The sequence below is a fragment of the Centrocercus urophasianus genome, unplaced genomic scaffold (assembly GCF_019232065.1).
Source record: "Centrocercus urophasianus isolate 14NV4802_14NV808 unplaced genomic scaffold, USGS_Curo_1.0 seq_46, whole genome shotgun sequence".
NCBI lineage: Eukaryota > Metazoa > Chordata > Aves > Galliformes > Phasianidae > Centrocercus > Centrocercus urophasianus.
In genome coordinates, this window is record NW_024885044.1 from 2,189,029 (window position 1) to 2,212,445 (window position 23,417).

General features: G+C 46.0%; 1 protein-coding gene across 1 annotated transcript in view; it reads right to left on the bottom strand.

Moving 5' to 3' along the window:
• Positions 1–23,417, bottom strand: part of BMP7 (bone morphogenetic protein 7) — a 52,350-nt gene that overhangs the window by 19,536 nt on the left and 9,397 nt on the right. The window contains exons 5-6 of the mRNA XM_042834330.1: positions 22,961–23,408; positions 426–618 (exon numbers count right to left, since the gene is read on the bottom strand). Coding sequence (XP_042690264.1) covers positions 426–618; positions 22,961–23,408 — 641 coding nt within the window. The remainder of the gene's footprint in view (positions 1–425; positions 619–22,960; positions 23,409–23,417) is intronic.

A 23,417-nucleotide genomic window follows, 5' to 3' on the forward strand; every position in this document is an offset into this window, starting at 1 on the left:
ACACACAAAACGATCAGTCAATATAAAGAACATGGTGTCACCTGTCTTTGTTAATTAGGGTTCTCAAACACCTTCAGTAATAAAGGTTAGCAATTAAGCTACAATTAGAAAGGAAGCATTCAGATGTGGTTTTACCACCTTGAGATCCATAAGCAGCAAGAGGAACAGGGCAGGTCTCCCAGAAAGCTTGAAATACTTCGCACCCATGGTCTCCTCCTGCCCTGGGGCACCTTCACCCTGTGCCCTTGGGGCTGAGTACACACAGCAGCACCATGCTGACGTTGGCACTGAGATTTCACCTCACAGCCCTCATGCCTGAACCCCTTTTGCTGACGGCACCGATTTATCTAGCATTATTGGCCATAACCCTTAGAAGGAACCTGCTGCGCCTGTGCTTTAGCGGGATTTCCCTGTGGGTCACTCACCTTCCTGGGTGCTCCTGGAGGACCTGGTAGACGCTAATCTGGAACGTTTCATTATCGAAGCGTTCGCGGATGTAATCCTTGTATATCCTGAACTCGGCAGCCGTCACTGCTTCCCCCTCTGGGATTCTGGAGAGATCAAACCTGAACTCTCGGTAGTGGCAGCGCTGATGGTGAAACTCTCTGTCATGCTCCACTGAAACAGAAAAACAGCCCATTAGCCACCTGCTTTGTTCCCTTTCCCCTCACCATCAAACATGCTTGTGAGTTGCCACAACAGAAAAGGGCAAGAATATCAGATTGCAGCATCTCATTCTGTCCTTTGGTTTGTTAAAGCACCTAGGAAACACAAGACTTTATCTAGGCTACTGTAAGTATAAAGATGTTTGATGGAGCGTCTTTGAAACAGTTTTACAACTGCCTGCTACAGGTGACTGTTGTGTTTTAATGATTTTGGCAGTGCTTAACAAGTGACTCTGGACATTTGCCACTGATAACAACCAAGCTGCTGTAGGAAGAGGCGAAGGGCACAGGTGGGGCTTTTTGGGAGGGCTGGTCCTCAGCCTGACTGCCTCCTGAGGAAAACACACACATAAACCCATAGCCATGTACACAAGTGTGCAGATCCCAGTCTGCGAGGTTTTTCATGCCGGTGACCCACATTTGGTGCCAGCTGAATTCATTGCAGACACTCAGTCCCACTCCAAGGGATGAAGATTTCATTTTAAGGCCCCTGAGTGACAGATCGACCCGCCGCCCGGATGGGGCCGTAGCACTGCTTGTGGCTGTTGGGGCAGAGGGTCAGTGAGAAACAGAATTCCAGGGCTGTCCCCAGCGAGGGGAGGAGAGGTGTCAGTGCCCCCTCCAAACACACAAAGCGCAGCACCCTTCGTCGGACAAACTCCAAATTAAATAGACAAGTCAAACAAAGGAGAACGGGGAAAAACAGAGGTATGAGGGGACGGACGGACTCGCCAGAGGTCACACCGTGCATCGTTCTAAGAGCTGAGGCTTGAACCAGGGGCTTCCCGTGTGTCCTGGTCCTGTTGTCTGTCCACTTGACCTCCCTGCAGCTCGACTGCACAATTCAAGTAGTTAGCTCTGAGATTTTCTTGGCAAAGAATGCGTGTCTTTCTACAGGCCTGATTCTCTTCTGGCAGCAGTAAATCCATTGTGTAAATCCACTGACTTAAATGGAATTACTCCTGAAAAAGAGGAGTTTCAGCCCAAGTCTGAAAATTGCTATTTAAATGTACAGCGCTTGCAGTACAGACATCTATGAGTACCGAAGCACAGGCGAGGGCCCCCCCAGCAGCAGGGACAGACTGGGGGGCCCACGAGACCCCAGCAGGGTCAGCACTGCTCTGCTGGCCGACGCACAGCAGTTGGCCGCGGGCGCTTCCTCCTCTCGCACATCATTGCTGCGAGGAGTCCAGGGCTCGTCGTTTGCCACTGTATGATTGCTGCTCAGGGAAATACTTCAGTGCTCTTGCTAATAGCTGGAATTCATCTTAGAGGAGTATTTTAGGTATGAAACCCCTAAACTTTCCAAGACAGAGGCGATTAAGTTCAGCAAAAGGTTTTATAGTTTGGGCAGCCTTCGCTTGCACTGAATGAATGAACGAAGTTATTGTTGTGCCTACAGCTCTAACATCTAGTGCAGCCTCAGGAAGATCACTTGCTCTCTCCTACCCTGAAGTGTGAGAACTGTGAGGAGTCACCAGCATTTGTAAAACGCTTGGCAGGCTAAAGCTGCCCCGTAAGTGCAAGCAACACTATTAAATATGCCTCAATCCCTTTCCTCCAAAATATTTGCAGCAGAAAAAGATACAACAAGTATGATTTCAGTCTCAGAGGAATTTGTTTGCACCTAAATTACAGAGGAGTGGAAAAATATTTTAATATGGAATATCTCCTTTAACCACAACTATAGAAGAATGACTATAATGTTGTGTGTTTTTAATTACATTATGGATAACATCACCAGCAGGGTGGATTACAGGCAGGTCAGCTGTAGCATGTATAGCAAGGTTTGCTTCCAAAGGCATGGGAAGGCTGAATTTTCAGCATACATGTGTGATGGCAAACACATCGGCCAGCGTGAATCTTTAGCTATGCATCACACAAAGTCTGACAACAGATGCATCGAGATAGAACTTCTTTGGGTGCTGCTGAGTTCCCAGTGATTCCAGTCACAGCCCCAGAAAAAAATGTGTCATATTAGCATGAGAAATTAATGGCCAGGGTCATAAAATAAAAAGCCCCAAAGTTTGAACTTTCCCATGCTTTGCAGATGTTTGGTTATAGGGTTTTGGGCTGAGCCATCTTTAGTGTTAAAGCAAACATTCCTGTGGCCATAGTCATTAAGATCATGAAAATATGTGGATATGTAACTGAAGAAAGAATCCCAAGAAACCCTTCAGCTCAGTGTTTATTGTTTTTCCTCTTTTTCTCTGCACTCTGGACCTATCTGCTGACCCAGAAGTAACAAACCCTTTCAGAACTAATTTATGAGAAACACTGACCCTGAATCAACATCTGTTAGATGACTGCAGTAAATCTTATTACATAATTAAACAGCAAAATCTATGTTAAAATAATGTTAGGGGTCTGACTTGAACTCATAAAAGCAAGACTCTTCATTACGAGGACTGAAATCCTATCCTTAATTCATGCTGCTGTGCTTTGTTATTTGTGAACATATGGTACAGTATATATGGTGGTGCACTTTTTGTAGTCCCCAGTAATACCTTAAGTACAACAGCATGAGGTAACAGGGGAGTGCTCAAGAAGCCCGAATTTCCTGGATTTGATGGGTGTCAGTCAGACCTTTGACAACTCTGCAACCAATTAATTACCTGAGGAGTCTGAAGTGGGTTGAGGGGTGTTTAAAGAGGGGAATGGTATTCAAAAGTTCAGCGAAACAATCAGGACAATTGCTACATCTCTTTGGATATGGCTGAAGTTTCTCTGTTAGGTCTATAAAGTCTGTGATCTTTATTGACACAACCCACCATAACGAGAAGCTTTTGGTCATCCCTGATGGAGTTCATGTTGGTCAGCTGTTGTGTGTTAGCTGCTCCTTTAAAAGCCATCACACAACGTGATTGCTTGGTGGTTACAGCTAACGGCCCTCCTGCCCAAAGAACTTGAACTCATGTTTGTCCTGGGCTTTTACACATCACTACCACCCAAAGGCTTTTGGTGAATGGTTTTAGCCCAGCTCCTGATTTCAAACATTGGAAACTCCAGCTCAGAAACTGCCACAGCTCAAATGCCTTGGCAGGGCAGCTGCTTGGGGAGGAAGCCAAGGCTCTGGACGTGCAGTCAAAGATCATAAAATATGAAAAGGAAGAACAGCCTTGAAAAATAATTCTGCTGTGGAACAGTGTGCCTTAGCTGTGGGAAAACAGTGGATCTGATCCCCTAACGAAATAATCCAAAGGGTTTCACATTTAATGCCCATCAAAATGCTACTTCTCCTCACTTCTAGAGGTGGACTCCTATTCTGGAGGCACAACCACTATGGACAAATTTATGACCTAATTTAACACAAAGCTCAAAATCTGCCAGTGCAAAATACCTCTTGGGTCAAGAGTGGCATGGTGAGTGTGGCAGTTAGCTGTAGCTGCGTGAGATGGGGATCAGTGGGCTCTTCCTTTGACACAGTTCTTTGGAAAAGGCCGAGATGTTGGAGCTTGAGAGCTGTAGTGTGGAGACGGACGACAAGGACAACAAATTTGTGAAAAAATAAGACACCAAAAAGTGTAAGGCAATTAAGGTGATGTGAACAAAACGAGCACATACCTGAGGTTACTGGTTATCAGTACATCTGCCACACCTCTCTTGCAAATATGCAAGTAAGCTCAACATCTCTGAAAGTCTGGCCTCAGCTATCTGTCCACGATCAGAGTGCTGTGCAGATTGCAGCCATCTACTGACACAGACAGGGCTCTGATCTCTTGAAAGTCTTTTGTTTCTCCTAACCAAGTCTGTTCTGGCATTGCAGTGCAGCAAGAGGAGGCAGAGTAGCATAGTTGTGCAGCAGTGAGGATGTTTAAAACATGATGGATACATGTACTCAGGTGTAAAGTAGCCAAGTATCAAGTAAAAAAATATTGAAAGGATGAAGATAAAATGGGACTTGTTTTCACATGTACTTTCTTCTGATGCAAAACTTAAAGATATGGAGATGAAAAATTGTAATGGCTGACATCTAGAACTTATGGTAACATAATAGAAAATACTACCAGAAAAAGTAATGTTGGACAGAAAATCTTGTGATCCTGGTGTAGCACCCCAGGGCACCCAAACTTCTAAAGCATACGACACATTAGCAGACAGCTGGGCAACTTGAGCTGATCCCATGTTTGTCATTTTCGCAGCAAATTATGTTAAGACTGGGAATGGCAGCTCCAGCTTTCTCAGCTTCTTTGTAAATGCTGAGTGAAAAGCTGGTCTGAGCTAATTTTGTAAACACTGACTGGACCACAGGCTTTGTAACATGGACTGGTGGCAGTCAAGGCATGATACATGACAGCAATGGCTATAATGAGACAGCCTGCACTAGCTGTTATTTCTGTCCACACATACCAAAGAAATGATAAAAGTTTTTGGCCTCTGTACCAAGCACGGTAGCACGACGTCAGTCATTAACTCCATTTATCAAGTACAAACCAGTGGATGCTGGCAATAATTTTCCAAGGATTATTGTATTAAAAATTGTTACAGAACAGTTAAAAGAGCTAATTCAACTCCATAGGGGAGCCAGTAGAACTAATTTCCACCAATATCAATGGGTTTCACAGGAGGCCTTACTTCTGCCAGTCTACTTAGTGAAGTTGGGTTTTTTTACATACTTGTTTTCTGAAGGTATAGAAACAACCTCATTTTCACAAGCAAAGTAAACACCAGACGAATACATTTTGTGCTCAGGCTGCCAAACTGTGAAAGCTTTGGTAATTCTATGCCTCCTTCCCCCTGGCACATATGGAGGATGTACTTGGAATACATTTTGAATATTTAAACAAGTGAAAATGTAAAATTCCCCATTAACACTTTCTCCTGATACTGCGTGAATTTTTTACAAGGCACTTCAAGAACTTTTGTCTCGTTTATTGTAGTGATCACAGAAGCTGGGATGCTACTTGTTTCTAATTTACAATGGAAAAAAAAGCACCAAAAGGAATGTGTAGTAGGGTGTCTGTAACTTCTTTACTCCCCAAAAAGGCCAGAAGGGATTTGTAAAGGACTTTAATCTCAAATAGATTAAAGGTCCTGAATTCCTGAGACTGAAAGATAAGTCAGAGGAAAGTAGATTCCAAGAGACAACACCCCCTCGCCTCAGCCTCAGCCACGCAGGAGAGCCATCAGCCCTCGCCTGGGAATCCTGCTGCAGATCTGGATGCCAAAACCAATCTGCCACACTTCAGCAGCGAGGTCTAACAGGTTTTCTGAGTGTCCCTGTGGCTGCCTGACCCCGTGGACTGCAGGGGCTGTGGAGGTGAGCTCAGCAGATAGGAAAGTCTTTAACTCCTTCTCTGACAGCTGCAGAGCTGCAGAAAGCCAGCGCTTCCCTCAAGGTGACCGCAGCGGGTTGGCTTGTGCTGCGGGCTGAGGGCTTTAGCCTTGGTGTTTTCACAGAAAAGCAAAGTGTGCTTTGATTTATCATGCAAAACACTATTTGAATTTCCTTAGAAAAATTCTTAACCCGAACCTTGAGAAACTTCCTCGCATCACCTGTGCAGATGTTCCTACAAACCAGCTGCCCTGGGACCCACAAACATCCGCAGCCCTACAGATGCTATGGCCTCAAAGAGAAGGTCGGCTTCTGCCCGTGCTTTGCCTGCTGTCCCCGTGGGAAGGGGCTGTGGCATGAGGAACGTTCTGCAGCCCCAGCCAGGCTCTCAGCTGGCCTCATCCCCAGCTGGCATGGGGCAGCAGGGCAGCCCCCGCAGCCTGGCCTCACAGCCGCTGTGAAACGGCTCTGTAAATTGTCAGGATGCCAAATTTGAGAGCTCTTGATGGGATCCTAATTAACAGGGATTAAATGCTCCCTTTATAAATTGCACTCCTTTGTCTCTAAATTGGTGGATAAAATCACGTCGCTTATGAAATATGGGCCTTTCCTCCTTATGTTGGTGAGGTTCGAGGAGGAAAGCAATTAGAGGGAGGATCCAGAGTCCCTGCAGCTGAAAGACCCCACTGGGCCCAGCGGGACTCCTGGAGCAAGAAGCGCAAGGTCAGTCCCTATGTTTTGCTCAGGAGAACAGGGAGCATAATGAAGATGGCAATCACGCCATGCCAAGCCACAGACAGCAAAGGCCCATGCTTCCCTCTCATTGTGCTTGATGGCAAGAGCTACAGCTGCAGTTGCAGTAAATTTCTAATGGCAAGAGTTTGGGAATGTGACATTCTGTGATTGGTTTTCATGTGCTTCATTCTCTCGGTTATAAGATTTGCTTACTACCGTTAATGCAGCTGATGCAGCAGTTAAAGTAATGTCTGAAGAAGAAGCAGTGAAAGAATAACATCTGGGAGTCCTATAGACAGGGTAGACCAAGTATCCTGGATTGTTCATAACTGATGGGATTATTATTTTTTAAGAGTGGTAAGAAGTTTGGAGGGCTTTTTTTATACTGGTTAGCTGCAGCCTCCAACTTACCAAAAAGCAACTGTGGGTTTCTGGAGAAATGAAAGGGAAAATAAATGTTGGTTAAGTCTGTGAGATACACTTACTATGTAGTAAGCTCACATTTAGGCTCGTGGACTTGCACTTCTCAGGGGTCTGGCTGCCAAAGCCCTGTCCTGCCAGTCTCATCTCCACCTGCTCTGTGCTTGTGCATTGCCATTTTGGTCACTCACACCCGTGTGCCCATTTTACACCTGGGTGAAGGAAGGTGAAGGTGATAATTTGTCGTACAGTAACTTCAGTGTGCGGCAGAGCGAAGTCCTGTCCCATCCCCTGGTGTCAATCAGAGCAAATGCATTAATTTCAAGTGAGATGAAAACCAGGCTCCGTAAATCCTGATCCCCAGCCCCAGAGGTTAGGAACAGGGGGATTCTAAATTCTTTAGGGCTCACGGCTGCAGAGCAATCCGGGGTCAGCATTTTTGCTCTGAGAGTGAGGGAAAAAGCCCTCTGGAGTTAATATTCTTCCTTTAACCATCACTTCATTTTTCCAGCTTTCAGCATGAAGGTGGTGTTGCCAGCAAGACCACCTAGCCACAAACCCAGCAGGGAGCTTCCAAAATTCTTCTGAACACTGACTCCTTGTTATAAATTCAGAAGTGGTAATAGCAGCAGTGCGTATCACATCTGTGCCAGGCTTCGGGCCTGGGAAGCAGCACTCCCTACTGCCGAACACAACTTGGAAAGATCCTTTCAGTCCACACATGTATCAGCATTAGCCATTTCTTTGTCAACAAATCCCTTAATACGTACCCTTTCTATCATGTACAGATGTCCAAAAAATAATGGAATACTGTACTACAAGATTAAACACTTTAATGGCAGCATATGTGTTGCATGATTCTGAACAATGGTATCATTGTGCGTGTACAAACAGCGGGCTGAGGGAGGATGGGTTTAATTATCTCCGAAGCAGCAGCAAGTTCTTCCTGACTCAGTTGAACTTCAGCAAGGGCTGCTCAGAGCAGAGATGAGAATAAGCCTGGCCCCTTCCTGATGTTCTGGTGGTAGCTTTAGCATCATGCCTGCTCGGCAGGGCTTGGGAGGGTGATGCCAAGCTGCCAACTTCCCAAGAGCTCTGGGATGAGTGGGTGCTGCTGCACTGCGCAGGGGGCTTTTCAGTTAAGGCTCATTAGGACAGTAGATGGCAAAGGGGAAAGATAACAACCAGGAGGGGATGGACAGGGAAGCATGTGTGTCACTTCTGCACTGCTGGAATTCTGGTGTAGGCACTTTAAGGCATTGCTAGATGGTTAACCTATTTCTTCTTGAAGAGCATCCATGAGATATCTGGGCAGGTTATGTGCAGGTAATTCATTTTCTTTTTTGAGCATAGCCTGATCAGAACCCATTTACGCTGTGGTTTCTCTGCTGAAATCACAAGCCAGACTAGATGAAAAGTATTGTGAAAAATTTACACAGGGGACTGCACTGAGAACACAACTCTTCTAATAGTAAACAGACCAACTGTGGTGTGAATCCTGATGCTGAGTTTGCTCTGTCTGTATGTGTATCTGGGGAAAGCAAAGTAAAATAAGCAGAGAAGTATAAGAGTTGTGTTTCTTCAGAAATACCTTATTCAGAGCCTTAGCGACAAAACACAGTAGGGCAGTGCTGCCATCAGTCAGCAGCTGCTGTACAGTAATTCTAGAGGACTGCAGGTGTGTAAGGGAACAGAGAAAAGGAATGATGCAAAGAGAAAGGAAAAAATGGGGAATGAAGTTGTTCCTGTAGACAGACTCCTTCTTCCTTCACCTTCCAGGAATCTCAAACCTCCTTCTTTCTTTCCATTCTTTGCTGTGAAAGGGGATGCAGCACAGTGGTGCGCCTGGGCTTTGCATCCAGCAGCAAGCCCTTTCCCAGAACCTTGGGAATGCCATTTTTCCAGGGAGGCAAGCTGGGAACTGCAGTGATGCTGCAAAACCTGACTCCTGCCACGTGCTCCCAGCTGCCCGCCATTGTGGCTGTCTCAAAACATCCCAAATTCTCACACAGTCACTGGGAGCGTGGTTAACCGAGGCTGGTATTTAACTGTGCCAGCCTGCCCCACCAACAGCCCAGGCCTGCTGTCTGTATGGCACAGCATGGGACAGCAGCTCTGAGCTGGGAGCTCCTGCAGCTCCCTGCAAGGATCACATATTGCCCAGAGTGGGCAGCTGCTAAGTTTGCTGCCTACCAAACACAGTCTTACTCCTATATTGTCCTTGTCTGCACCACAATGTGTAGCACGAAGCCATGCACCCTAAGGGTAGGGACACACTAATGTCAAATGCATCCCTGAAGTCCTGAGTACTCTGAAAGCAGCTGGGGTTATGCAGAGATGCAGGAATTTATTTTTCTTTTCCTTCTTTCAACACAATGACCACTAATGCTACACTTCTTTCTTTTCCTTTGTAATTCAGGGGGTGGCAAGATTGCTTTCGTGTGCTGTGAAATCAGTGTGATGTATCTGACCAGGCCAGCCTCAGCAGGAAGCCGCACCAGCATTAGGTGCAAACTGCAAGTCACACATCTCACCAGTGCATTGGAAGGTCAAGGAGATAGGGGTGTTCTGGGGACAAGGGGAGGAAGCACAGACCTGGGTCAGGAGGCTGAGGTAGCAGCAAAGCAAGGGCAAAGGCAGCCCTGCTCTAGAGAAGAGAACAGGGCGATGGGGAGAGACTGCAGAGCACAGACTGGGAGAAGTTAGTGACAGTGTAGTTCGTTGAGAAAAATAGTAATCCCCCCATCCAGCCAGCAGACAGATGGGGCTCAAGGTGCTTCCTGTAACCTGGAGGCCTCTCAAAAATCACTGATGCAAAAACCAGCAGTTGGCTCTGTCTGCTTGTACACAGCATTGAACGAATGGAAACAAATCCCCCAGCCCGAAGAGGGAGAGAATTGGCTGAGCAGATCTGTTCAGAAATCATGGGCACTCAGCCAGGGGAGATAAGAGGCAGTGTGAGAGTGACTAATACTATGAGGGTACCGAAAATGGGATGTTTGGGTTAAAATGCAAATTTTGAAACAAAAAGGTAATTCTTAAAGGATTCCAACTGTGAAGCAGTTCTTCAGCTTGGACCACATTTCAGCTTAGGTGGGAGGGAAGAAAGTTTCGCTGCAACATTTCAAGCCAGCTTTAAGGTAGCTTCAGGGAAGGCAGAGGAAAGGCAGCTCATTGCGTCTGGCTGTGCTGTGAGCTGCCCTGCTCTTCTCCAGGTGCCTGCCCCTGCCCTCATCCAAGGGAAGGATTGAGCCACTCTGCAGGAAGCTGGGAGCATGCAGCACAGGCACCTCGATCTGCAAGCAGGCATTGTGCATAGGAGGTGCAAAGAAAAAAAGGAGATACAGCAAGTCTTTGATGCTGTGATTTGATCTTGTGGAGATGCAACAGCATCAAGTTATGCTCAAGTATTGCATTCCAGTAACAGCACTGGGGCAAACTAAGAAGGTTTCAGATGTATTTGATAAATTAGATACTGTTCATCATAAACAGCTTGAGTCAGTAATCTTGGGAAGGTCAGTGCCCAGGCATCTCGGGTGTTTGTACAAAGCAGGCAGCAATGGCAGAACATGCAGCTGATACGCACTGTGTGCCAGGATGGACTCCTCTGCCTTCTCCAAGAGGACATTGCCCACTAACTCAGTTTCAGCTTTTTCCCAATTTTGCTTCCATGGCACAAAGAACTTCATAAAAACTTTACTCATATACAAGTGCTTTTCCTGCCTCTATGCTGCTAATTATCTTTCCACTACATTATTTTTTTTAAGTCACCTTCTGTTCCTTATTACTACTGGCGTATTACTATATCACATAAAGTTCCTTAACACAGCAAAAGATTCAACAACATTTGCAAAACTGATACAGAAAGAGGGACTGGATTCTAGACTGGTACAGCTGGTTTAAGGTATTTTAGAAGTAAACGAAATCAAATGAGAATTTATAATCCTTCCTGAGGTCTGGATTCCATCAGACTAAACTCATTAGGCATTAAGGTGCAGGTGCAGCTAAATAAAGGATTGTTCTGCTTTCCTTAATACCGTAGATTCACATCTTGAGTTCAAAATAAAAGTCTTCTGAAAGCACATGTATATGTTGTGCATCTACTGGCAACACTTGAAAGAAAAAGTTCAGCTGATGGAATCTTCAAATGCCTCAGTTTTTGTCAAAGGAATGTGCCCAATTCTGCACTGGCTGTGATAAGGGAGAAGTGACTGCAAATTGGCCCCTGAGTGCTTATTGATTTCATTTGCATTAGGCTTCCTTTCATCTACTGAACAACTGCCCAAATAAATAACGTAGATCTAATCCATCCTTCGTTAGTAATGTAATGCCACAACAACACCAGCATCCCCCCAAAGATTTCAAAGTTTAGGTCTCCACCTGCACAGGCTCCTGGGGAGGAAGGCAGTGGGAATGCAGCTTTCTTGTGGTTCACTCTGATAAGGGGAAATAATCCAAGAACCAGTTTTCCAGGTTTGAAAACACACGACTCGCTGGATTTCTTAGCTGAAATCCCAGATTCTGGCTTTGTTGAGAAAGTAGCTTGTGGGATATTACAAAATAACCAGCAGATATCAGACATTCAACTGTCAGATAAGAATCTTAGCCTTCCAGAGTAATCAGCAAAATTCTGACTGGGAGTGTATGCAATCCCTGCAGTGCCATAAGCCTGCAATGGGCCGGACCTGAGCTGGCCTATGCAATAACACCTGCACATTTCTCAGCCAGGGGTTGCAGGGGCAACAACTAGTGAGGGGAGAGGTCCGTGAGCCCCAGAGGGGGAAACCCTGCAGCAACACAGCTCTTCACTTGCACCTGTGCTGTTACATGCATCGCACATTTTTCAGGTCCAGGGATGGAATGCAGCTTGGTAAACCAGGATTCTTGGACAGAAGTACATATTCTGGAGATGTGGAAGGAAACATTTTGGAAAATGATGACTAGAAAGATACTCCAGAGCGCCCTTCCTTATGAAAGCGGGGCTTTGTCCCTACTTCACATTTTCCTTTGAGATCATCATGTTTCCTTGTGCTGCCAGCATGGCTCGGGGCAGGTGGGGCACTGCAGCACTTCCCTGGCTTTTAAACATAGGAAGTAGGGACAGGGTGTTCGCCCAGCAGGGCACGGATCCTGCCCAGCACGTCACCCTGCATGGCTGTGCCTGCGATGGGGCTCAATTACACGTATGAAGTTTTTGCTTTCTAGGGAGGTTTTGCTTTTCAGCACATTTATTTTTACTGAGGCGGCTGCTTATTCCTTTGCTAATTTAGTGTAAGGCTCTAAGAATCATGAATATCAAAGATCAGTAAGTTGATTACATTCCTGTGTAGTTCTGCTGGTAGATGTAGAATGCTGGTGTCCTCAAGTGATGGCAAGTTTAGACTATTATTTCAGAAATGTCCTCAGAAGACATATGTATATGCATGCACAGAGTGCACGCATGTGTGTGCATGTGTCCCCTTTACACTTCAAATGTTGGTGGCCAATGCTCCAGGCATAAAATCATCGAAGAGATTTATTTTCAGTTTAATTCCCACCCACCACCTGTATTATACAAGAGGAACGTCTGCACAAGCTAACAGCCCCGGTGCCATCAGCAGCTCCCGTATTGCAGTGCTGGATTCCTGACACTGAACCTCTTGGTAGAGCTGGGCCACCCAGCTCCTGAGTCAGCCCCTAACAACAACTTCAACAACTTTCTGTCTTTCTGTTTGTTTTCTGTTGGCTTCCTTTTTTCTTTTTTCTTTTTTCTTTTTTTTCTTTCTTTTTTTTTTTTTTTTTTTTTTGTCTTCAAAAGCAATTTTGCAATTGCAGTTCTGGGATAAAAGATCAGCTGTCGTAATACACGCTCGTGTCTTCACATCACTTTGGTATGAATGAAGGGAGCACAGTTCACGTCCTGTGCGTACAGTTGTTAAAAATAGCACTGAGATGAGATTATGGCATTTCTGAGTGACTCCCAAGAAGAGCAACACAGCTTATTCTGCTCAACCTCCAGCCCACCAGGCACTGTCTTCCTCCTGGACTGCCAATATGGGAAGGAGAAGCTTTCTGAATATTGGACACGCTGCTTTAATTGCTTCCCCCACTGTAATATTCTCAGTGAAACAGCTTTCATCTTACAGTTGTAAGGACTAATGAGCAGAATGACAGTTGCTGCTTTCTAAAGAAATGTTCAGGATTTGCTTCAGCATGTTTCTGCATTCCTTCATGTACTTCTGTATTCCCTCTGCTGGATTTTAACGCAGCGTAACGGTCTGAGATTTCTGGGGATATGGAGTTCTGATATTCTTGTAATTTAATTACAACGCATGCCGCTGAGCTGCAGGAACTGCTGCACTCTCAGGTCAAAGCAGCGTTCACACCAGCGAGAGAAGTTTTACACCACGTGTCCAATTCTCTTCTCCTTTTCACCTGTCTCAAAGACAAATGATTCAACGCAGAGTGCTGAAATATCTTCATCTTCTGACTTGGGCTGAGATTTAAAGACTTCTGGTTACCAAAAGCTTCTTTCTGAGTCAAAGAGCAAGAGCTGGGGTGAGGAATTTTGTTTCTTTAGCCCTTCTCTTCTGCAGTTTCTTACAAGTATATTTGTGTAATTAGGGGGCCTGGTAGTAATGCTGTTAAAATACAAGTGGGCACATTTATTGTTTCCTCCAAAAGGAAACAACCAATCTCCAGCAGTTCTGGTTTTTCCCTGTCTCAACTGAACATTTACTGCTTTATGTAGCTAGCAGATTGTGAGGCTAAAGTTACTTCCTTTTTTTTTTTTTTTTTTTCTCCTATTTCTTTTTGTTAGGAAGAAAAAACGAAAAAAGCTTTCCTTTCTCTTCACCATCGCTGGATTTTTTCAGGATCTGGTCAGAATGGGGAACTTAAACTCAGCATGATGTTTATAGTGCCACGCAAGCTTCAGCAGGAGTGATGTGCGCTGCTCTTTATTAACATCTAAAAAGTCCCAGTGGGATTATAATTACTGTAGAGTAATGAACAAATAAAAATAGCCAGATTAAAATGTTCCGAATATTTCTGGGGGAAAGAAGCAATGAGTTTTAACCCTGACAGCTGGGGGAGGAGCAGACTGCCCTGCTGGTAGGGGAGGTACTGGTAGGGATCACTAGTGCTCATCATTCATGGTATTGCAGGTACTGGGCTGGTGTAAGTAAACTGCTGCTCGAGTATTGATACAAAAGCATTTGAGGATTCAGAATGTCTGACTTACAGCCTTTGCCTTCCATTTGCATGATAAACCTGGACTGGCTTTCCTTAGGAGTGCCGAAGGACGCGTTGCAGCCCGTGGCCATTTCAGGTACAGGAGCAGTGAAGCGCTACCAGCCCTGCTCCTGGCCCTTCTCGGTCAGACTTGTCTCTCTGTCTGAATTATGACTCCCAACTACTGATGCTGCATTATTTTATGAGCATTTTTAGTAGCTCTCCCAGGGTTCTTTCGGTCTCTCTTTAAATGTTTTACTGCCACTCTACTATGGAGAAAACAATTGGTAAAAAGGGGAGGATGGAGGTGGCTGTGCCGGTGCCAACCAAGCGAGGTGGCCGAGGCAGCTTTGGCCCAGTGGCTGTAACAGAGTCACAGCTCGAGCTGATTTACGGCCCCCAAACCTGGCTGAAGGCACAGTGCCAGCCCTCTGATGGCTTCAGCTGCTCTGAGGTCACCGCTCAGCAGCCCCGTGCCAGCAGCACAGGACCAACACTGCTGGTGGAGGTGGGATGGGAGCAGCAGCGCTGAGAGGCTGCAGCCCGGCGGAGGGAACTTCTTGCTCCTTGGGAAGGGGATTGGGCACAGCAGGCAAAACTGTGCAACACGGTGCTCTGTGAGATTGTCAGCCTGAGCAGCACGATGTTATTCCCTCACATCAACGGCCTCGCAGGGCGTGTGCTTGTCTTAATTATTATTTAGAGGGAAGCAGTGCCCTCTCTCCCCCCTCTCCTCTTTTTTTCTTCCTCTTTTTAAAAGGAAGGTAGCTTTTAAAAGCTTGCCATGAAGATCTAAGTTAAAGGATTTTCTCTACTACAAAGCCCGCATAGTTTCCCAGGCCAGGTGGGCCTGATAGTCCTGACTGCATGCTGAAAAACCTCATCCCCACCCTTCAGGCACTTTAATTGTAAGCCTTTCCAGATACACTGGATAAACACTGTCAGAATGAGCCTGAAAGGGCTGCTGTTGTTGTTTTAGCCCTTAAATAATTATGAGTTTGTCTGTCTAATTACAGCATAATCTTCTTTAAGCTTCAACTATTTGCAGTATCTTTTAAACGAGGCAGAATCAGAAACGGCCAAGTTTTGCAAATTTTCACTCCTTTAAGAAAAAGCAGAATTTTTACTTCTGTAAAACTTAGTTCAACCTGCCCAGAGAAGAGCCCTGCAGTGAGATAAAGAAGGGGCAGAACAGCATGCGACCCCGAGACGCGGCAGAAACTTAATACTCCACGGATACAATTTTTCAGACAGTTTAGAAATAGTTTAAGGTAATTTACGGGAAGGCTTGAGTGACAAAGCGCATTACTTGAAGTGCCTTTCCTTCGCTGGGCACTTTCTAAATTCTTTCTCTTTCATTTCTTTACTCTCTGGAGGCTTTTAAATCCAGCGAACCAAAACAACACTTTGTTTGTTGGTGCAGCGCAGCGCTGGCACAGATGGCAGACACTGCACCTGTTCCAATAAAACGGGAAACTGAGAGATAAACCATAGCACTCATTAACAGGAATCCGCTGAAACATGAACTATTTGTATTTTGAACCTCTTCCAGGAATAAAAGGAGAAACACATAAACAGACCTTGTTTTCGTCATCGCCAGTTTAAAATTAATTTCTTTAAATGGAACTTCATGTTTGTTTCATGTACGAAGGCACCCCACGGTGCCGAAGGAACGATGAAGATGCTTGAATGTCCTCAAGAGAGCGGGCGATTTTCTCTAGCTACACCTATTCTTTAAAACAAAAAATATCTGTTGGCAGTTTTAATCAGCGAATCCTCCTCTACCACAGTTGCAGGAGCCTTTTTCTTTCGGTGCTTTCTCATGCTGAGTAAGAGCACAGTCTTACTACTGAGTCCAGAATGATCAGAATATCAACATAAAAAAAGCCCCTCTGCTCATCTCTTAGTAACTAACATGGGGAGGTGAGGGGAGCAGAGAGCTGTCTGTGAAGTTTGCAACAAAACTCACTGCTAGATGGTTTTCTTTCCTGGCCTGGGGAAAATGCTATGTAATATCTGATGGACTGTTAAAAAGAAGCTGCAATGGGAAGAAGCACGAAGTAACAGCTAAGTGGAGGGTAAATGTTGCATTTGCCTCGATCGTCAGTGTTTGTGCAGTTGTTCAGCATCCCATATATCTCTCTTCCTCTCACACATACATAGAAGAATTAAATGCACAGTGTCATGAAAATTCCTGAGTATCATTTAATGCTGGCAGCCCCGCGCTGTAAAGCCATTTATATAAAGCTGTGGTTGGCAGCTCTCACTCTTGCATGGGAACAAATTAACATTGGCATTCCAAACACAGGAAAGTAAGGAAATTAGAAACACAGTTTATATTTGGCCAGTGCTTTGAAATACTGTACCATGCTACTGATGTCAATTAATGAGAAGCAGAATTTTGCGGAGAGGGTCTGGTTTTGAAACACATTAACACACGTTAAACATGTTTGCACAGGAACTGGATTGGAAGCATCTCGGTTCCAAAACAATAAAGCAATTACACTAAAACTCGTAGTCTCAAAGTTACCATTAATTCAATCCACTCAGTCTGGATCACTAAAGGATTTTCACCGACTTCATCACGAAGTCGACACGAACGTGCAACACTGGAACTAGAACTGGTTCTTTTTGCTACGCCTTTCTCTTAGCAAAAGTGTTGACCAACAAAATCTTAATCCCTTCTGGTTTTACACAAACGCCAAAGAGGATCTGGATGGCAGTTTATCTCCTGGCACAACTCTGCTGCCTTCAATGGAATTCCTCCAGCACGGAATTCAGCCCCGCAGTCTTTACAACGCACTGTTTATTTGTACTGTGATTCAGATATTTTGATACCAGGAATCTTTCATCGCTGAAGTTTCTCCATGTGAAATATGTCTTACATTAAGAAATATCAGTTTCACATTTTTGTCAAGCATTATTTGTTAAATTCTTTTTGTTGCAATAGATGGGAACTCAGCTGTAGTTCAACAACACGGATTCGGCTAATAATGATAAGCAGCGACTAATAGGAGCTCGTTCATGTTCTGATTATTGGTGGTAAAGGAAACCTCCCTCAAAAACAATGTCAAGGTTCGGAGAGAGAACTGTTTGAAGCAGAAACTACTGCATGCTCATTATTTCAGCACAGGGGCATTTCTCTGGCCCAATTCTGTTCCCAATTGTGCTAGTGTAAATCAAGCGGGAGTTTATTGGGATTACTTTGGACGTACAGTTGTACAAATGGGACCGCAGGGCCGCTCCAGTAGAATTATGACCATTTACACCCAGTGAAGTCCTAGCCAAGAATTTTCTCTTGGGTTTCCATTTCCCAAACACGTGCACGTGCAAAGCTTTATCCACATGATTGGGCCTAGCAAATAGTCCCGTTTACTTCAAACATTTATAGAACGGGAATCTTAAGCCCAAAACTAATTTTAAAAGCTCCCTCATTTCTAGAAATTCCTTTCCTTTAGGAGAGAAACAGATACGTATCTGATAGCTTATTTTATATATCTGTATCTGTAGTCAACTCAAGTGGATATTTTATTTTTTTTTTACGCTGGCCTCAGAAAGGATGGCTGTACCATGGAGAGGATGCAAAACATCCCGACCTCTCAGTGCTCTGCATCTACTGGTAGTCCCTTTATCTGCCTGCTGTCAAAATTTGCTTACTTGTACTCTTGCTCAGATGACTTCATCCATCATTGCAACTTCTCACTGGTATTCATCAAGTTAGGATGATTTAGATGTGTAAAACTAAATGTGTTATCATTTTAACCGCAAATTAACAGTTTCTATATAAATATTAGCATTTCCTCACTTGGTCCAAGGATTGAAGCCATAATGGCACTAACAGCATATTTGATTTAAACTAATTAAAAACAGAGGCTCTCGCAATTTAATATATTGATTTTACCAGTGGGACTTAAATCTTTTATAATAAGTGTACACAGCTGCGCTGCTCACCCACCACCACTTTTAAACCTAATCCCTGCATTCCTCCTGACAATAACATGACAGGATCCACACATCCCAGTATTAGCCTTAACCCCGGTGACACTGCCAGAATGTATTAAACTAAAACATAGCAGTGTCCTGCTTAAAAGGAGCCTGTCAACAGCCCCGACTGGGCTTTAATAGTTATAATCTCTTTTTTAATTAATGTTTCCAACCTGTTGTACGACGTTCCATCGCACATCCCTCGCTCCAACCCGAAGGAGCGCTTCAAGCTCATGTACAGCAGAAAGCCCTGCTGCTGCACAGGGGCTCCTGCAGCCGCCGTGCAAGAAGGCGGCGGGATGCAGTGCTCTCAGGAGCAGTGCTGCATGCTTTGCCTGTGCACAGCTGCTCTTCCAGGCACACAAGCTCCAGCCGTCCGGCTCGTCTCCTTCAGAGCACTTCTGAGCTGCAGCGCTTTGCCTTTCAGACACAGTCAGGTTTGGGGGCTTCCCCTATCCACAGAAACGCAAGCAAAGGGCATCGATAGCTGCAGCTTTTTCCCCTTTCTCCTTGCTACAGAGATGAATTTCTCCCTGGAGCCGGCTGGGCGCTCAGAGACCCGCCGGCTGCGTGCTGCACAGGCACTGCTCTGTCCCAGTGATGCAGGCCTCCTGTCGTGCTGCTCCTGTGGCACCCGGTGCTGTGTGCACCCACGCTGCCCACAGGGTGTACCTGCTTGGGCAGGAGATGCATCAGCATCGGGTGGAGGGGAGAGGAAGCCCAGGGCTCGGCCTCGTGCGCGGCCACAGCCATGTGATGGCGAGCAGGCATTCGGGGCTAACATTTAATCTGCTTTGTTTCAAGTGGGAAATATGTGAAGATCAAATAAGTTCAAATCCAGGTCAAATATCCTTGAAAATCTTTGATTTATATAAGCAGGAAAATGAGGTTTAAAAGAAGTGATTATGAAAGGGTTACTAAAAACACAGCTGTACGCGTACTCTTATATCTGAGGCTCTCCAAAGAAAAACTGTGTGACATCTATATTAACCTTTGGCTGTACACCAACGAAGGCCTGTAGTGAGCTGGAATGCAAGGCAGCCCCTTCCAAATTTTAACACAAGCCAGGTTACAGCTGCAAATGCCTGCAGCCCATGCTCACTTTATGAAGTATTCCCCGAAGGAAATTTTTTAACTGTTATAGAATCTTTTTCTAATACCCTACAGTGTTAAAGCCTGTTATTAAAGGGCAGAGAGATGGTTCCCCATGCCAAACACTTGTCAACAAAAAGGATAGCCAGATGGTATGAAATAAAAGGAAACTTGGGGGCTCTTCAGCTCCTTCACTTACATTAACAAAAGCCACTTTGATGTGCTCCTTCCAAGAATGACTAATTCTGCCTCCCCCCCCTTATTTTTTTGCCAGGATTAAGCAATGTTGTTCATTTTATAATCAACCACAAGACAAATTAACAAATTGCACAGCACTTGTGCCGACTCCTTAAGAAAATGTTCTGTGCACGTCTGTTTACCAAGCCAGGATCACCCGCATAAGGACAGCTCAATTATTTTTAGAAGAAGGGTCCATGCGAGGCAGAGGATGTTTACTCTTCAGCTGCTGTTTATAAACTGGAAATTAAACCGATGCGAAAAATGTTTTGTGTTTTTTCAGGGCTTAAAATGGATCCGCTTGTAAACTTCATTTGGACGTGGGTCTGAAATGGAATTCCAGCTAATGAAATTGCAGTAATAAATTTTATAAAATTAGACAGCAATTAACTGACTAACTTCGTCAGACACTGTGGCTAAACTCTCTTTTAATTTACACGTAAATTCATTCTTGACACAAATCCATTCCTCATCCATCTTAGCACAGGTGTAAGTTAACACAAAATGTCGCCTGTGAATTAACTGGTTATAAATCTAAATCTAATTAATTGTCAAGATTTTACAGGAATATTACATGCTTAGTACAAAGCTCCCTGTAACATAACCCTGAGATGGAGCACCTGTGCTGGGTTCCTCCCTGCCAATGCCCAGTGTAAATTCTTTGGGATAAATACACACAGCATCTCCATAGAAATCAGTGTGTATTTGTGCTTGCTCTGAAGTTTTTTTCTTTTTCACTATGCAATCCAGGCAACTTTCAGTGTAAATCTTTATTTCTTACACGTTTTCCTCCGAAGCTGCATGCCCACACAGACAGATGGGGAATATGAATACAGCAAACAAACAAACCTACCCGTATCTGTAGATGAGCACTTGGAAGCCTGGAATAACACGTTTTGTTTATTTAAATTCAAAATTACTATTTCTTCAGTCGCTTTTACTTCCTCCACTACTGAGGTGGAAGTTTATTATGCGGTGACATTTCCTCATTGCGATGGCTCTACCATAGTAATAAAAGCCTACCTGTGAAACGCAATGCTCGCAGAGGAGCTCCTACAAAAGTAGGACACAGTTTAGCACAGCCTGCGTCCAGCAATTCAGCTCTGGTGTCCAAGGGATGACTGCAGAAAATCTCCCAAAAAGCACCCGTTCTACAACAGCTTCTAATTTTCCCTGGATGTTATGGCATGCTGGACATATCAAAGCAGGTGTCACATTTTACTATATATGTGAGTGGCTGAGCTAATTCATTCAAACGTCCCTAAACAAGCCTGTCTTTGTCCTATAAAGATGAAAGAGCGATGACTATAATGGGATGAAAGGTGTGCACAGGGATGAAGAAAGCTATTACGGATCTATGTCCTTTTTAAACTCGTCCTGGCATGCAGTGTTGACAAGGGAACAAAACAGCGCAGATAAACCTCGGAGAGGTGCCTTGCTGGTAATGATCCCACCTGTCTCGTTTAAAGCCTTTGGGTTTTGCCTGCGCTCTCACGTCTGACAGTACATTGCATGGGGAACGCTTTCAGGTTTCTAAGCCAACTACAAAACACAGCAGGCCGAAATGGCTCTATCCGCTGTCGCCATCGCATCGGGACATGGAGTACTGAGCGTGCACAGCTCACACAGGCATAACCCGCTCTGTAGGAAGTTCCTACTTAGGCGTAGCCCAGATCGTCATTTTCACTTTGCAGTTTATGGAGGGGTTCCACTGTAATCGCAAAGCGTTTGTGTTCAAAATAATTTGGGACCCAAATATTAACTCCTTTTGTTTCACCCCTCCACGGGCTGCAGGAAAGGCCTCTCCTGATGCCGGTGGTGCGGGATGGGAGTGCTGTGCAGCCATACCAGCACCAGCAGAGCTGCACGTCCCCCATTGGTACTTACATGCTTCTTAGGTGCTCTGCCTCCCTGAAATTCTGTGCTTTCAGTCCACTGAAACTCACAGAAGTGTGAATTTTGCTATGGTTGTTTCCACATCCTTTGTCTTCTATGCCCTGGGTGTGTTTACGTCGTGTAGGACCCAAGATCCACACAGAACAATGTTTGCGAGATCACTCTTATCTCTAAAGCCAAATATTTGACCACCATTCATACTTTTGGCTGCTCAAATATTTGGCTTTGAGAGTATCATTGCTGATCAGCTTAAGTATCTAGCAGTGATTAGGCAAACACGATAATCGTAAATGGAAAGCATCAGCCCTCCCAAAGAGCACATCCCTAGGCCAAACGTAACTCAGAGTCCTGCTGCGAGCTTACAGCATTTAATGAGGAGGTGCAGCTTGTGCAAATCAGAGGTCTCACACAGCATCCCATGTGATGGAAGAATTGTGTTGGGACAGCTACGTGTCGGGTAATTACTATTGTTTGCCATTGAGCTTTGCAGACACTGATACTATGGGCTCTGGGATTGGAGGGGTGGGGGTTTAACTTGTGCTGCCCCTGAGCCCAGAGACCCAGTGAGGCATTAACAGGTTTGTGGATGATGGGAGCGTCTGCGATCCCCAGCGCATTACATGCTGGAGGTGCACTGCTCTGCTCTTTTCTTGGGTTGGGACCAACTTTGAGTCGATCTTGTTTTGGAAATGCTACTTGCGTTGTGTTGGGAGTTTGCAGACACACAATCTGTACGTGTGGTGGTTTCAGTGCTGTGCGTGGTGAGGTCTAAAAACGGACAGAGTGAACCACGGTCTGTAATTATATATTGAAAATAGAATGCTCGTCCTGATGGCGTTTTACTCAAATCCGGCCAAGTCAGTCCAAACGGGTGTGCAATCTACAGCAAGCAAATAGAAATCAGATTGGGCCATAGCATCCAATTAGAGAGGCCTAGCGAGCCGCATACAAAGCATGCCAACTTCGTATCATTTGCATAAAACCATCCACATGCGCTTGGGGAGAGAGGCAACTTGGCGGCACTAATGGAGGTCAACAGAAAAAGCTGCAGGAGTGAGCGCGGGTTCACTGTGGGATGCCCCCGAGCCATTGGGAACGCGCTGGGAGCCCCACGTCCTGGCAGCCCCGTGTCCCGCAGCGCCGTGAGCCCGCAGGCTTCGTGTCCTCCTCAGTGGGGACTCGGCCAAGTCCAGCAGCTCAGCTCCTACCTGCAGGGCCGCTTTCGGAAGGATGGCACGGAACCATCCGGGGAGAAGCCAGTAACGCGCTCGGCGTGTCGGCGTGCGGGTGGCCGTCCGTGCACTGGGATGGCAGCCGGAGCCCTGGGCACGCACTCTGGCCTCGCCACCACGCCGCCACCTTCCGAGGACCGCTCCCGCCCCTCCTCGCCGCCCGTCCCGCCACCTGCCCGCAGCCCGGCCCTGCCCCGGCCCCGGGCACTCACCCAAGTTGACGAAGCTCATGACCATGTCGGCCTCGGTGAGGAAGTTGCTGTCCTGCAGGCTGGCCAGCGGCGGCCCCTGGGTGCTGAAGATGGGCTTGTAAGGGTAGGAGAAGCCCTCGCCCTCCTCGGCCGCCGCCCCCGCCGCCCCCTCCTCCACGGACATGGCATTGTAGAGGTCCAGCATGAACATGGGGGCCGAGTTGTGCTTGCCGTGGAGGTGCGGCCGCGGGCGGTGCGGCAGGCCGAGGATGGAGAGGATCTCCCGCTGCATCTCGCGGCGCTCGGGGCCGCGCAGCCGCCGGTGGATGAAGCTGGAGTGCACCTCGTTGTCCAGCGTGAAGTCGGCGAGGACGCAGCGCAGCCAGAGGGCGGGCGCGGCGGCCCCCACGGGCCGCGCCGCACCCCCGAAAGCCGCGAGATGCAGCGGGAGATCCTCTCCATCCTCGGCCTGCCGCAC